This window comes from Scomber scombrus, chromosome 2, assembly GCF_963691925.1.
Source record: "Scomber scombrus chromosome 2, fScoSco1.1, whole genome shotgun sequence".
NCBI classification, from domain to species: Eukaryota; Metazoa; Chordata; class Actinopteri; order Scombriformes; family Scombridae; genus Scomber; species Scomber scombrus.
In genome coordinates, this window is record NC_084971.1 from 32,158,198 (window position 1) to 32,173,630 (window position 15,433).

General features: G+C 42.9%; 1 protein-coding gene across 4 annotated transcripts in view; it reads left to right on the top strand.

The window, feature by feature from the left end:
* Window positions 1–891: 891 nt before the first annotated feature.
* The window catches only part of LOC133997999 (CREB3 regulatory factor-like), a gene marked incomplete at its 3' end in the record, with an annotated part of 35,179 nt that continues 20,637 nt past the window's right edge, over window positions 892–15,433 (top strand). The window contains 6 exon segments of one of the 4 annotated variants that reach the window (XM_062437753.1): window positions 892–908; window positions 1,542–1,717; window positions 8,293–8,371; window positions 8,485–8,551; window positions 8,714–8,830; window positions 10,452–11,298. In XM_062437753.1, coding sequence (XP_062293737.1) covers window positions 8,543–8,551; window positions 8,714–8,830; window positions 10,452–11,298 — 973 coding nt within the window. In that variant the 5' untranslated portion in view covers window positions 892–908; window positions 1,542–1,717; window positions 8,293–8,371; window positions 8,485–8,542. 4 annotated transcript variants of the gene reach the window in all.

Below are 15,433 nucleotides of genomic sequence, written 5' to 3' on the forward strand. Positions count from 1 at the left end.
GCTCATAATACTGCAGTACTTTTACTGTAATACTGCATACTACATCGCTCATAATACTGCAGTACTTTACTGTAATACTGCATACTACATCACTCATAATACTGCAGTACTTTTACTGTAATACTGCATACTACATCGCTCATAATACTGCAGTACTTTTACTGTGATACCGCATACTACATCGCTCATAATACTGCAGTACTTTTACTGTAATACTGCATACTACATCACTCATAATACTGCAGTACTTTACTGTAATACTGCATACTACATCACTATAATACTGCAGTACTTTACTGTAATACTGCATACTACATCGCTCATAATACTGCAGTACTTTTACTGTAATACTGCATACTACATCGCTCATAATACTGCAGTACTTTTACTGTAATACTGCATACTACATCACTCATAATACTGCAGTACTTTTACTGTAATACTGCATACTACATCGCTCATAATACTGCAGTACTTTTACTGTAATACTGCATACTACATCGCTCATAATACTGCAGTACTTTTACTGTAATACTTTTACTACATTAAGCTCATAATAAGATAATCCTTTAGTCCCACGATGGGGAAATGTATAATACTTATGCACTTTTACTTTATAGGATTTTTCATGCAGTACTTTTACTTGTAATGAAGTATTCTTACATTTTTCTATCGATACTTTCTCTGAGTGCTTCTTCTCCTCTGAATAAACATCATATCGAACATGCCAAATCTTTCTCCTTTTTTCCTCCTCTTTTATTTTGAACCCCCCGGCCAGAAGTCACACACACTAATCTCAGGGGATTGACAGTTGCTCTGCGGGATTATTCGTGATCTCAAGTGCCCCCCAGTCCACCGATGAGAGCTGCAACTGTTTTTACAGCTGACACACTTCCCTATTCGACCAGGTCAGTCACTCACAACTCCTTTATCTACCTTTACGCTGCGCTCGAGCCCGAGACGTGGAGCTAATCCTCGCCGCGTAAACCAACAACAACATCAACAACAATGACTCACAACAACAACAACAACATCAACAACAACATCAACAACAACAACAAAGAGGAACCATAACACAACAGACCAGGCGCGGATCCACGCCCTCCTCGCATTGTAATCTCTCTATCTGAACAGAAAAAGTGGTTTTAAAACAGCTGCGTCGGGTGTTAAAGTGTCTTCTTTGGTGCGCCCCGGTGGACGGCACCATGTCCAACAAGCAGGATGAGGGAGGGAGGTTTGGGGAGGGGGAGGAGGGGCGCTGTGCTGTGCTGTACACGCCTGCAAAACTTTATTAATAAAAAGGAATTAGCTGTAGGGGGGAGAGAGAGATGACTGGTTTTATTTCTCCCACCCTCTCATCTCCAAAACGGTAGGCTTGTGCACCAATGGAGGGGAAGGAGAGACAGGAGGAGGAGGAGGTGTTGGAGGAGGAGAGGGGGGTGTTTAACAGTCCTAAAAACCATCTTTTCTGTCCAGTTTTATCCGCCATACGAGACCAGCGCGATACTACTGTGAACTAACTTCCTGCATGTGGGCTTTAGGTGAAACGGGATTTCTCGGGCTGAGCGTCCGCCGCCGCTGACTGTCCATGCGCGCTCCTCTCCTCCTCTCTCTCTGTGGATGGTGCGTAATAATATCATCTGGAGAGGCCGAGGCCGACATTTTACCCCGGTCCGGAGGAGCCTTAACTCCGAGGGGACATCCGAGGACACATAAGGTAAAGCCAACCACACAGCGCTTCACGCAGCAGCACAAAAATACGCATTTACACCCAAGTTCAACGACTGAGAAGTTACTGACAACACAGAGAAACACATTAAATATATGAAGGTTTTTTTTTTTTAACGGTCTTCAAAAGGAAAACATGGCTACTTTCACATGGATTTACATACAGTTAATGTGCATTTCCCCCAAAAGTCCACTTTGGATATTTTTAATTGCGCCCTATCCAGATATTATAAATCAAATATGAGCTTTAACCCTATTCGCTTATATCTGTAACATATTTATATTTTAAAACACGTGCTTAATTACATTATTACAACCCGTCTTTCATGGTAAGATATCAAACAAATACTTATTATGTCATTATTTTAATATATTTCACACATTTTGCGCACACTTTGCCTGCTAGATTTGCCTCCACTGTATCGTTTCGCCTGATATTCATGCACACTTTGTAGTTTTCTGGTTATAACGCCTATTTGTTTTGACTTATACCGAGTACAGTAGGCCCAAAATGACTTGCCTGGGCCTGTAACATTACCTACCACACCACTACTCGGCAGCAGCACCTGCAGGTGGACAAACAGCAGCCCCAAAAAACTTGGTTGTGTGATTCAATCTTCTGTAACTTTACACGAAGTCCGAGGCTGTGTAGACAGAGTAGACTTTTTCTCTCTCTCTCTCTCTGTGTGTGTGTGTGTGTGTGTGCATGTGGTTGCAGCTGTTAAACACTGAAGTCGATCCACATGCTCAGAAAATCGGCCCCGTATTAACAATTAATATTGGACATCCGGTGGCACTGCCAGCTGCGCCCCATTTTTATTGTTGTCTGTGCGCTGAAAGGATCCCTGTTGTCTGGGGCTGGAGACGCTGCGACGCACGGTGGCTGTTTTTGGTTTGGGGGTAGGAGTTCACGCTTTATTTCAATTAAAATACGATTGCATTTAATGTGAATGTGCAGTGTTTTGGAGAGAGGAGAGCGGGGGTTTGGATGTAGGGAAGCGCGGCTCCTCGGCTCGTGCCATGCGGGACATTGGCTGCCACCATGGCACCTTCCCCCTGCTCTGGCTCTCCGTGTGCTGCTGCTGCTGCTGCTGCTGTTGTTGTGTCCAGCTGTGCGGACACACATCGCCATCATGTCCCATCAGATCTCCTTCATCGGTAGATTTACAGGATTTTTTTTTTCGGGGGGGGGGGAGGGAGGAGAGTTGTGGAGGCGCACCGGAGGGACACACACACAGCTCTCCATCGTTACGGGGGAAACGGAGCTCCAAGGACACGGAGAGGAGAGACTATAGGGGCGCATCCATGTCGTTTAGGGATTTTTTTATTTCCTTAAACTGATGGGATTGAAGTTTTTTGTATTACTATTAAATTTAATTAGAAGAGAGAGAGAGGGAGATTCCCCGAGCGAGAAGAAAGCTTTGTCCGCCGCTCAGATTTTTTTGGGGGCTTTAATTTGGCAAATTGGCTTCCCAGACAGCCAGACCGTCCCCCTCCCCCAACCCCCCTCCATCCCTTTGCTCTCCCGTCTCCTCCGCCGCTGTTTTCGGTCACGCTCTCTGCCATCACAGCCTCTTTATGGACTCATTTTTTTATTATTTTTTTTACTATTTACACCATTCTCGTATCTCCGTGCGTAACCTCCAATCCATCCATCCGGTACCGAGCTGTCCTCTGACACACTGTAGAGCTGCTCTCTTCCTGAGGAGGCCTCCAGCTGCTTAAGGTTCATTGTCTGGTCAGATTGCTCGTGCTCTAAATGTGCCTCATGGTCTGCTGTCAGGATGACTTGCTTAAACTCTCAGATGTGTTTGGCACGTGTTTGGATTGAAGGAACTGCGCGTTAAAACATTTATAGACATCCTTACACGTTTAAAAGTTATTATATAAGAACAGATTTTAACTGGGGAGCACGTGCTAATGTATGGAATAAAAACAGAGAGTACTGTGAGGTTGTTATTAACACTCAGATAACTTAATAGAAAGCATATTAACTCACTTAACCTCTTTATAGTGATACCATATGGATGAAAAATCACTGTATTTTTCACCCAAAACATATTATAATCCACTAAAAGTTACTTTATTATTAAAACATTTACAACATACAACAATTTTGATAATTGATTAATTATTTAAGTCAATTTTCAGGCTAAAAAAACACTCAACATTGTCTAATTCCAGCTTCTCAATAGTGAAGAATTGCTGCATTTTCTTTGTTGTGATAGTAAAACTGAATTTATTCGGATTTTAAACTGTTTGACGGACAAATACACAGTTTAAAGATGTCATCTCGGGCTTTAGGGAGTTTATAAGGAGGATTTTTGGACATTTTATAGACTAAACAATCAGTCATTTGAGAGAATAATCAGTGTATTGTGGTGTTTTGTGAGAATATGATACAAATTAATTAGACTATCTCGCCCCTGGTTTACATAACAAGCTGCTGCAGGGATATGGGGTCATTTCTTTGCAATGTTTCGACATAGTTGCTCCTGTGCATTACTAATAATTCTTCATACAAAAGTCAGCTGGTGTGTGTGTGTGTGTGTGTGTGTGTGTTTTGTTTATGTGTGCCATCTGAAAGTCACCTACACATCGCTGTAAGCTCGACAAACTACACGAGCGTCCTTCTGTCTACAACAACAACAACGAGAGAGAGAGAGAGAGAGAGAGAGAGAGAGAGAGAGAGAGAGAGAGAGAGAGAGAGAGAGAGAGAGAGAGAGAAAGTAACCTATAACCTGCACCGACTGCAACTGCATGTAAACACAATCTCACCACACTGCCAACGTAGGGACACGTTTGCACCGTCAGTATGGTTGTTGTTTGGGTGTTTTTATTTGGTGGAGGTGTTGCATAAACCGCAGTTGTGTTTGCATCCGTTTCTTAGGTGTGTGTGTGTGTGTGTGTGTGTGTGTGTGTGTGTGTGTGTGTGTGTGTGTGTGTGTGTGTGTGTGTGTGTGTGTGTGTGTTTAGGAGGAGTTTACAGTAGCTTGAATGTAAAGCTGAAATAGTTATTCTTGGTTATTGACCCCTCATGAGCTTGTGTGACAAAGCAATTTCCTTTCCCCCCCCCCTCCCCCTCCTCCCTCCTCCCTCTGTCGCCTTACCATGAACTCTCCCTGTCAGAGAGTGTGTTTATGAGCACCGAGACCTTTGGACAGACTTTTGTGTTGAGCCGACGCACAATATTAAACGATTGCAGCGTGCATGTGTGTGTGTGTGTGTGTGTCTGAGGTTGTTATTCCACAGAGACACACCTGGCTCTTTATATCAGATGTAATATGACCAAATATAAATAATAATCTGCAGAGTGCTTTGTGTAAATTTACCTTGTATCAACAGCAAATACCTAGAGGAGCAAAACAAAGCAGATTAAAAAGGAAACGAGCGAGTGTGTAGTACGTCATAGAGGGGGAATGAGTTTGCATATATGTGTGTGTGTGTGTGTAGTTCTGGTTTTTGAAGTATGACAGGTAATATATATATGAAATAGCCGGATGAATGCGGCTGCTTCTCGGGACAGAATTATACCTGCAGCGGCACTTTAAAAAGAAGTCGCTCAGATTCATCTTATCTGTGTCATAACTGTCGACATAAGCAGACATAAAAAAAAAAGGTGCAAACTCGAATGTGGAATAGTCGAACTCTCAGTGTCACTGCTGGAAGTTAAAGATAAAGACGTGTGTGTGTGTGTGTTTGGTGTGTGTGTGTGTGTGTGTGTGTTTATAGCTCGCCCCGGGTTTTATCCGTTTGTTCCACCATTTGTTACGTTATCTACTTCAAAAACGCTTGTATGTGTCTGATAAGTGTTTGTGTACACAGTATGTCGGGTAGCTTTGGCCCAGTGTGCCAAATACCAGTTTTCCATGTGGCGTGCCAAGGCAGTGTCATAACCGCCCCAGCCAATCCTCATTTCCTCATTCTTGTGCGCCCGAGGTCAATCCGCAGAGAATGTGTTATGGCATTGTTCTCGAAATCGCTGAACCCGAGGTCAGTGTGAGCCGCTTTCTCCTGGTTTCCTCACAGGTACCCGAACAGTAGGTCTGCATTGTTCCTGCAGCGGTGTGTGTGTGTGTGTGTGTGTGTGTGTGTGTGTGTGTGTGTGTGTGTTGCTCGGTGTTTCATCATGCCCCCCCCCCTCCTCCTCCCCCTCCCCCCCTTGTCTGAAAGGAGCTTGGTCTGATCAGTACTTTGCACTGTGTGGCCTCCTCTCCTCTCCTCTCCTCTCTTCTTTTCTCTTCCCTTCTCTCCTCTCAGAGTTTTTGGTTACACAAACATTCGGCCGATGCGGCTCGGCTCGGCTCGGGCGGGCAGAAGCGATCTCATTGGTGGAATTTAACCGTATTAGGCGGAGTCAGAGGATCAGTTCTTTGGAGGACAAGTTAGCTATGTTAAAGGATAAAGCTGACTATGTTTCTGTGTTTTTTTTGATTGTTGTGAAATGAAATCAAATGAAAGGAGCGAAAGGCAACAATGATTTGTTTCTACTAACACAGACTTCTACAGATACGTCTTATCCCTCGGTGCCGTTAGAGCTCCATTGTTTTCTAAAAAAAAAAAACACATCAATTAGTCACACCGCTGCACCGGGCGACACTTTTCCGGCAACACCATGAAAACACACACACACACACACACACACACACACACACACACACACACACACACACTGTAGTTTATTTTGACTCGGTGCCACACTCACACCGTCCTGCTCCCGGAAATACTCAGATAAAAGCACCGTGAATTCATCCGCCGCTGAAAGTAGTCCCCCGAAAAAAGTTACCTTCTGTTTGAGCAACGTTTTTCTGAAAGTTAAACAAAGTCTTCAGTTGGAACCAAGACTTCAACTAAACCATCATTTTAATAACTTAATAAGCTTCTGATTGTTATCTCGATTCATCTTTTTTTGTTTGTATAGTTTCTTTGAGCTCACGGTGACGTCTTTTAAAAGGTCGTGTTTTATCTAATCTACAGATAGTCAGCTGACCTCTTGTCTTGTCTTGAGCTGCAATGATTCATCGATTAATTGTTGAGGCGCCCAACAGGAAATTAATCAGCAAGTATTTTGATAATTGAGTAATCATCTTTGTCATGTTTGAAGCATAAAAAAAAGCTAACAACGCTGGTTGCAGTTCCTCAAATTTGATGATTTTACAGTTTTGTCATCAATGAGGTTAAAACTGAATATCTATAGTGTTGGATTGATGTCTATGGTTTATTATAAAGTGCATTTTACACTAATGTCTGATGTATTATAGATAAAATGACTATTTGAAGCATGAAAAAGAATGAAAAGAATCGTTTGTTGCAGCCTTGAACGTCACAGATACCAGAAACTCATTCATTTCAGTCTTTTCATGTTCATGTCTTCATGTTGACGATGAGAAAAGTATAGAATAATAACGCCTTTATCATTTAAAGCTATGCTGTAAAGAAGGAACACAGGTTAAAATATGAATATCTTCTTTTGTATTCATGATGACCCTGGTTAGCATGATAAGCTAACAATGCTAAATGCAGCTTCTCCTCTCTGGCCTTTACTCTCTGAACTCTTATTGCTCGTCCCGTTGAGCTTTAACTCGATAAGTTAAATGAATTCAACTTTTTCCTCTAATCTATTTCCATCTTTTTTTTATATACTCCACTCCTCTATTTCAGCTCATTTATTTCTTCATTTCCTTCCTTCTTTTGCTTTTAAATGTTGAGTAATTTTTTTTAACAAATGAACATCAAAGCGGTGGTTTCATGCAGCTTGCGTGCTACTAACACACAAAGTAGTGAAATAACAAATGCTCGGAGGTAATTATCTACATGTTCATGAACAAATGCTACAGCGATACTTTGCTGCTCTGCCTTTATCTGGTGCATGAAAGCTTTTGTTGCATTTGCTGTTTTTTTTTTTTTAAATGCTTGTTGTTGACAGGTTTTTTTTTTTTTTTTAAGGAAGTGATTTGTCCTACATTTTCTGGCAGTATCACTCAGTGTGTTTGTGTGTGTTTTTCATGTTGAATAAACGGATGTATTAATAGAAAAAGTAGCCGGCTAATGTAACCAACAATAGCCGCCACACATCCAACATCTGAGCAGACAAGAAAGAGAGCTCCGATCTCATAAATGTTTTCACTTCATAGACACGACAACGCAAAGAAATAAATAAAAAAAGATGTTGAAAAGCTGCTGAAAGAGTGAAAAAAAAGAAAAAAAAGTGCATTACTATAAGAAAGACTCACCGGTTTGTTATGAAAATGACATTTAAAACCTGAATTTACCTTCTTTTTCTTCTTCTTCTGCTGTCAGCTCTCTTTTTTAATATATTTTTTTATCGTGTGTACCGAACAAACTGAATTTAAAAACAATAAACTGTAACTGTTAAACGCTGGCGGAGTCCACTTTATACTTAACGGTGACACAAATACACATTACGTCGTCATACAGTGCCGTCTTTAAGCTTTAACGATGTGTTCGCTCGCTGTATAATTTGCGTTGTGGCCTCTGCTGAACCATCTCTGACTTCCTGCTAACCTCTTTTTTTTTTTTTTCTTTTTCTTTTTTTTTCTCCAGTTGGGGAGGCCGAGAGCTGCAGGGCTACGTCATGTGAAAAGGACTCGACCTCTTGACCCCTCTCAACTCTCAGCTTTAGGTAAGTGACATCTTCTCCTTTTGCATCGTCCTTTTCTCTCTCCTCTCCTCTCGTCTCCTCTTCCTCACATCTCGCCTTTCTGATCTGAGCTCTGTTGTGTTTTTTTTTTTTAGCAGCAGAACTCACTTGCTTGACGTTGTGACCGCGGACTGACACCCTCCTGCCTCGGGCATGCCTCAGGTAAAGTGGGAACGCCAACCATCAGCCTCTCAGTGATCCTGCTTGTGGTGGATTTGTATCTGACTCTCTCTCTCTCTCTGTGTGTGTGTGTGTGTGTGTGTGTGTGTGTGTGTGTGTGTGTGTGTGTGTGTGTGTGTGTGTGTGTGTTTCCTCCCTCCTCAGCCGGGCATGAATGGGATGGAGCCAGCATTTGGCGAGGCCTACGGGGGCCACAGGGGTCTGCTGAGCCCTTACCCTCTGGCCATGTCGCCACAAGGGGGCAGGACTGAGTACGATCAGGTGAGACGCAGTTCGTACCCCAGCCAGCATGTCCATGTGGGCCGCACATGGGTTAAATGCGGGTTACGTGGGTACTAAGTGGGGATGGGGCTTGTGAAGCCCACGTGGGCTGACTGTATGAGCATCATAACGGATGTAAGTGGGCTAAGTGGGAATGAGCATAAACAGGGTAAATTATATGGACTCCATATTGTTTCAGAAACATGGCCCCAACATAAGGTCCATTCTGATCCCACTTAGTCCCCATATGGGCAAACATATGGGATCTACATGGGTCTCATCCAGTTTGGCCCCACTTGAAACCCATATGGGTAAACACAGGTGGGGTCACCATGGAAACTGTGGACAAACCCACGTAGGACCCATATTTGCAGCCCAAATGTCACCCTTATGGGGCCCACATGGACATGCCTGCTGGGACGTTATAATGGATCATGATGAGGATTCTCTGAGGGTTTTGAAACTCCTTAAAAATAAGCCAATAAAATAAGGCTTCAGTTTCTTTTATGGGAAATCAAAAGGATGACCTTTTAAAGTGATTTATTTTCTTATTAGATTTTAAATTAAAAAATAGGCCTCAGCCTTTTGAGAGTCGTCTCTCTCAACCTCGGGATTAACACACCTCCTCTCGAAACAAAAAAAGCTCATGTTGAGATTTTTTAAGTTAGTTAAGACCGTCTGACTGGTTGTTTATTGCATTTACCTGAACTCTCAGGTGTGTAGTTGTAGCAGAAGTTGCACAAAATCTGGTAAAATAGTTGGGTTGCATTGTGGGAAATGTAGGCTGCAGGTTTTTTGAAGGAAAAAAGATCTATTTAGTTATTCTGCATTGATATTGATACTCTTTTATAAACACTGTCCATCATGACTCTGACAGTGTTATGGGAGTTTAATGCTAAATCAATGGAGTATATTTTTAACACCAACTATCAGTCAGCTGATATATCAAGACTCTGCTCTCTGTTACAGATCTATACATGTGATTCTTTCCTGGCTAGTCTGCAGTTGGACTGTCAGGTGTGTAGTTGTAGCAGAAGTTGCACAAAACCTGGAAAAAATGCTTCCTGTGATTATGTTATGTGAGGATTTGGTGTTAGATTGAATTCAGGTTGCATTGTGGGAAATGTAGGCTACAGGTTTTGAGAAGGAAAAAGAAGGTGTGGAAGAAAAAAGAAGATGATCTTTTTAGTTCTGCTGCATCAATATCAATATTTTTCCATCATGACTCTGGGAGTTTAATGCTAAATCATTGTAGTGTTAATTTAAAGTATTAATTTAACACCAACTCTGAATCAGCTGATATATATCGAAGTGGAAAAAGCATAACAAGTGCAAGATTCTGCTCTCTTTTATAGACTTCTACATGTGATTCTGTCTTGGCTAGTCTGCCTTTTTATTGCATGAATCATTAAATCACCAGTAAATATTTAAACAAGTCAAATACTGATTATATTATGAAGTTAAACGCTTTTATTAAAACCAACTGGTGATGAAGAGTTTATATTTTTCCTTCATAATAATCTTGTCCAGGAAAATGAGGTTAATCGCTGATGAGCGGGGCAGAAAAATATGCAAATATGTTCCCAATCAGCCATCTTAAAGCATATCTGTCCCCTTTCAGAGCGTGCTCCTCATGCTGGGCTCCCCGGCATCGCCAAGGAAACGGCCCTTCGAGTTGCTAAGCGACCTGGTGGACGACGGCGGCTTCGGCGAGGACCTTCACCCGGAGCGCTGGGATGTGTCAGCGCTGGACGAGATGGCTCGCTACACCAAGCTGGGCCTCGGCGTAGGGGGGGAGCTGCTGGCCGGCTCGGAGGAGGCCGTCCTGATGGGCCGCTGGGGGAGGAGCCGCGAGGAGGAGAAGCAGGAGGAGGAGGAGGAGAGGAGGAGGAAGAGCAGCAAGGCGCCGACGACGCACGCGGCACCTCCGGTCACCCAGGAAGTCCAGGTCGCCTCCGCCGTAGAGAGGGAGGAAGGGCGTATCTGCGTTACCACGACGACAGAGAGGGAGTTGGGCGTTGCAGGAAGAGCGGCGGGGGGAGGACAGGATGGGGGGATTGTGAGGGGGCGCACTGTGGAGGTATATCAGGTGGCACAGGAGGAAGAGGAGGTGGTGGCGGCGGCCGCGGCAGGTTTGGCTCTGGAGCACTGCAGCGAGGAGCACAACTACTCCCTGAGCCAAGGAGGCGAGCTGGGGACGGGAGGCGCTCACAACCCCCAGACAGAGGAGGAGGAGGAGGAGGGGGAGGAGGTGCAGGCGGGGGAGACACAGCAGGAGGCGCGGGACAGAGAGGAGGCCAAAGGGTCGGAGCTGGAGCTGGAGCTTGAGCTGGAGGAGAAGGACGAGGAGCAGGAGGAAGAAGAAGAAGAGGAGGAGGAGGAGGACGACGAAGAGGACGAAGGAGAGGAGGGAGCGGAGGAGACGGCGGCCGAGGCTGAACTCTCCAGCTCCTCGGAAACCGAATGCGGTGAGTTCTGCTTTAGGTTCTTGTTTACGTGTCTTCGGTGGCGGCGAGGACATCTCAGCTCATCACGGTCTGACCACACAGAAACCATTTGAATCTGTCTCGGGTCCAGACGAGACCTCAGACCGCTTCGCCTCGGTCGGATGAGCAGAGGAGCATTAAATACCAAAGTTGCGGGGTTGAGTTCCCGGACAACATACCGCTCCGCTGGCTTCAGTTTTACTGTTTTGAAATGGCTTTGAGGGTTGGAGCCTCCTCATCTACTCAGATACCATCTGTAACAACCACACACTGTCTCTCCTAAAGTGGAGGAGGAGGAGGAGGAGGAGGAGGGGGGTGGTTGTAGTTAAACATGCTAAATATGGTATGACAATTAGAACAGATTGTTAAGCAACTGTTACAGCCGAAGAAAATGTTTTTTTAAAGAAGCTTCAAACACGCAGCTGGTGCCTCATAACCAAAAACAATCATTTCCTTGTCTGATTATTTCTAGATTTGAGAAGTTAAAACCAAAAAAATCTAAAATGCTAAGTACTGAGTTGGGTCGTGCTCATGCTCATCGCGATAACTCGTTGTTATTGTAAAACAAAGTCTACATATCAGCCGTCTGGGTCACGCATCGACGCAGCAGCAGATTGTTGGTGTGTTTAGATAGGAGCACGCATGGCTTACTGTCACAGCAGATGTGGAAGAGGAACTGTGGTTAAAAAAAAAAGAAGAGGCTTCACTTTATTAAAGACAACAACGAGGGGAAGTTAATTAAGCTGTGAGTCATCAGATTTAACCAAAGGTCTATGGAAGCACGGCGATGGCTTAAAAAAAAGGGAAATATGAGCAAAAAGGAAAGGAAAGGAACGTCAGATAGTACAGCATCCTCTAGAAACAGTGTTTACTAACCGAGGAGGAAAAATAAATCCATACCGAGTAACATCAAAACGTCTCCCCTCAAACGAGCCTTTTTGCACCCAGAGCTAGAAAAATATCCTCCTTCTAAGTAGTCAGCAAGCACACATCCATCAGACCTTTATTGACTTATTTGGCCGAGTCTGTACACACACACACACACACACACACACACACACACACACATATACACATATACACATATACACATACACAAACACACACTTTTTCCATCCATCATACGTGTCTTTATGATCGTTAGGGGCAAACGTTAAGAATAGCTCGGCCACACACACACACACACACACACACACACACACACACACACACACATGGATTTATAAGTGTGTGTGTGATGTGTGCTGTGACCCACATGCTGATTTTGAACATTTAGATAGATAGATAATAATAATTTTAAAATGCACGGAGGGGTTTACTGCTTCTAGTCACATGATGAGTATCTAACTGTTGATCATGTGACTTTAAAATGTCCTTACTTACTTTTAATGAAACAATAAAAGTCAAAGTCAAAGCTTAAAAGGAAACACATATTTTCGTTATCTAAACATACAACCTTTTTTTTTTTTTTGTTAACCATATTTGAATTGAAACCGGGACACGATAAGAATAAAACACAGTCGATAAAACTCCCAACCCTAATTATTTATCTACACCTCACTTACACTGTGTTATCTTTAACTTTCACTACTAACTGTAGAGTTGTGATCATAGATGGACGTAACATCCGTGACGTCACCCATTGGTTTGTGGACTGCTGCTCGGAAGCCAATAGTATCGGATCTGAGCAGCGCCATCTTGAAAATTTCCGGTGCATGCTGGGAAAAATAAAAAGGGCGCCCTCCTGAACCTGTGAACCAATCAACCTGTCAATCACGACGTAGCCACGCCCTAATGCATACCCTGCTTTATCGTCAAATATAAAATCAGGGAGGCCAAAATGTCCCAAATGAACATCATACTGCATTGAAGAAGGCTTTAAACTAGCGATTGAGACCATAAACACATTTTGAAAACGTTTACTGAGGTTAGAAATCAAGTGAGAAGTTGGTGAATTCTCCATTGACTTGTATAGAGACGGAAGTCCTTTTGACACCAAAACGGTCGCCCCCTGGTGGCCTTTTGATAGAATGCAGTTTTAAGTTACTTCCGCGTTGGCCTCATTGCAGAGGACTGGAACTCCCCGCCTGGTTGTGATGCTGCAAGGAAAAATAATATATTACTGTAATTTGCTTTAAAATCAAGTCTTAAAGGTGACTTTGATTTAAAGTTTTGGGCTCGTCATCTATAACACATATCGTATAGTCTCTATATTGTCCCGTGTCTTGATTGTCAGATATTAAAATAAATTTAAAAAGTGCTAAAAATAAATAAATAACAGAGACTGCATGTTTTCAGAAAGATTTAATATAATAAAGTTCAGCTAAACTCATATCTAGGATGATTAACACGTAATAAAGCTGCGACTTATCGGCTAACATAAGGCTTTCAGTGAATTTTAGATTTGACATTTATAATTGGACCCTGGATATTTATATGAATCAAAACACTCGTAGTTCATTCGTTCATTTATTTTCATTAAGCAGGAAAAAGCTCTTTATTAGGAACACCAGTGCACCAGTCTCTCATGTTTATTAATGAGGTGGTCAACGGATTTTTAACATTTTTTAATATAATGAACTCCACGTGCACCATTATGACTTCAATAATAATCATGTGGAGAAAAAAAAGTTGCATTAATGTCAGAGCTGTTGTATTGGATTGCATTAGATTGTGCAGGTGTTCCTAATAGAGTGCTCAGTGAGTGCATAGCTCATGCATGATGATGAAATAAACTTTAATATGATGAAGAAAACACTCAAAATAGGAAAGAAAATGCAACACATATAATAAAATCCCAGCTTCTACACTTAAAATAAATCACTTCAAACGATTTTTAAGAGTTTAAAAGACAGAAAATAACCCCAAGGATTTTTTTTGGGACTGGAGTCAACACATTTACCGAAACAGAAAGCCTGCATTGTGAAACTGAAGCTTTGAAGGAAGTGGGCGTTCACCATGCAGGAAGGATCTAATGAAAGACTCTATTGAGTTGCATCATGGGAAATGTAGTATTGAGCATTTTTTGACCATCTTTTGTGAGTTCCTCCAACTTAAATGAAATACAATAATAAATCAGATATAGAAGCTGTAATCTTAAAGCAGCTGCTAAAAACTATTAGCTCATTTCTCATCTTTGACTACAGGACATGAAATATAAACGTAGATTAGATAACGTACATGCAAAAAACAAAACAACCCCGACTTTACTCCAGATTAGCATCTTTTCCCAGGAACCCCTTCTTCCCTCCGACCGTCCTCAACGTTACATAAACAAATCTCAGGGCGTCTCGTTGCAAGGTAATGGAGAGGTCTCTGGCTCGCTCTCTAAAGACCGGGTCATATTTCGTCAGTCGCGAGACGCCATTGTCGCCTGTCCATTGTTGTGGTTGTGTGTGTGTGTGTGTGTGTGTGTGTGTGTGTGTGTGTGTGTGTCTGTGTGTGTGTGTGTGTGTGTGTGTTTGCATGGCCGAGCTATTCTTACCGTTTGCCCCTAGCGATCATAAAGAGACGTATGATGGATGGAAAAAGTGTGTGTTTGTGTGTGTATGTATATGTATGTGTGTGTGTGTGTGTGTGTGTGTGTGTGTGTGTGTGTGTGTGTGTTTAAAATGGAGAGCAAATGATGGAGTTGAAGGGAGAGTACAGACAATGGCGCTATCTGCAGACCACTGGACCAGACGACATGATGTTACATAAGCCATCTGTGGGTGTGTGTGTGTGTGTGGGTGTGTGTGTTTGTGTGTGTGTGGGTGGACTGGCCAGCCCTGTCTAAAGGCTGGGATAGGACTTCATGGTGATTAACTTTCAGCCTGATTTAATCCTGCTAGAAATTATTATTTTCATTATCTCGCCGTGTTCCTCTTTTTTTTTTCTATAAACGTTTTGAACCTCTGGTTGGTGTTTTTTTTTTTTTAAAGGAAGCGGTCTCTCCCTCTCTCCTCCTGCTGGTGGAGCTTTTTTCGTGTTGTATTATTTATGATGCCATTATTCACGGCTCAGCGCGCCCTGTGGCTAATCGTGTGTGACGTCTGTGTGTTCGTGTAGGTGTCTCTGAAAACGACACGTACACACGCTCACCGTTCGAGCCAGTTGGTCGCTTTGTTATTAGGACATA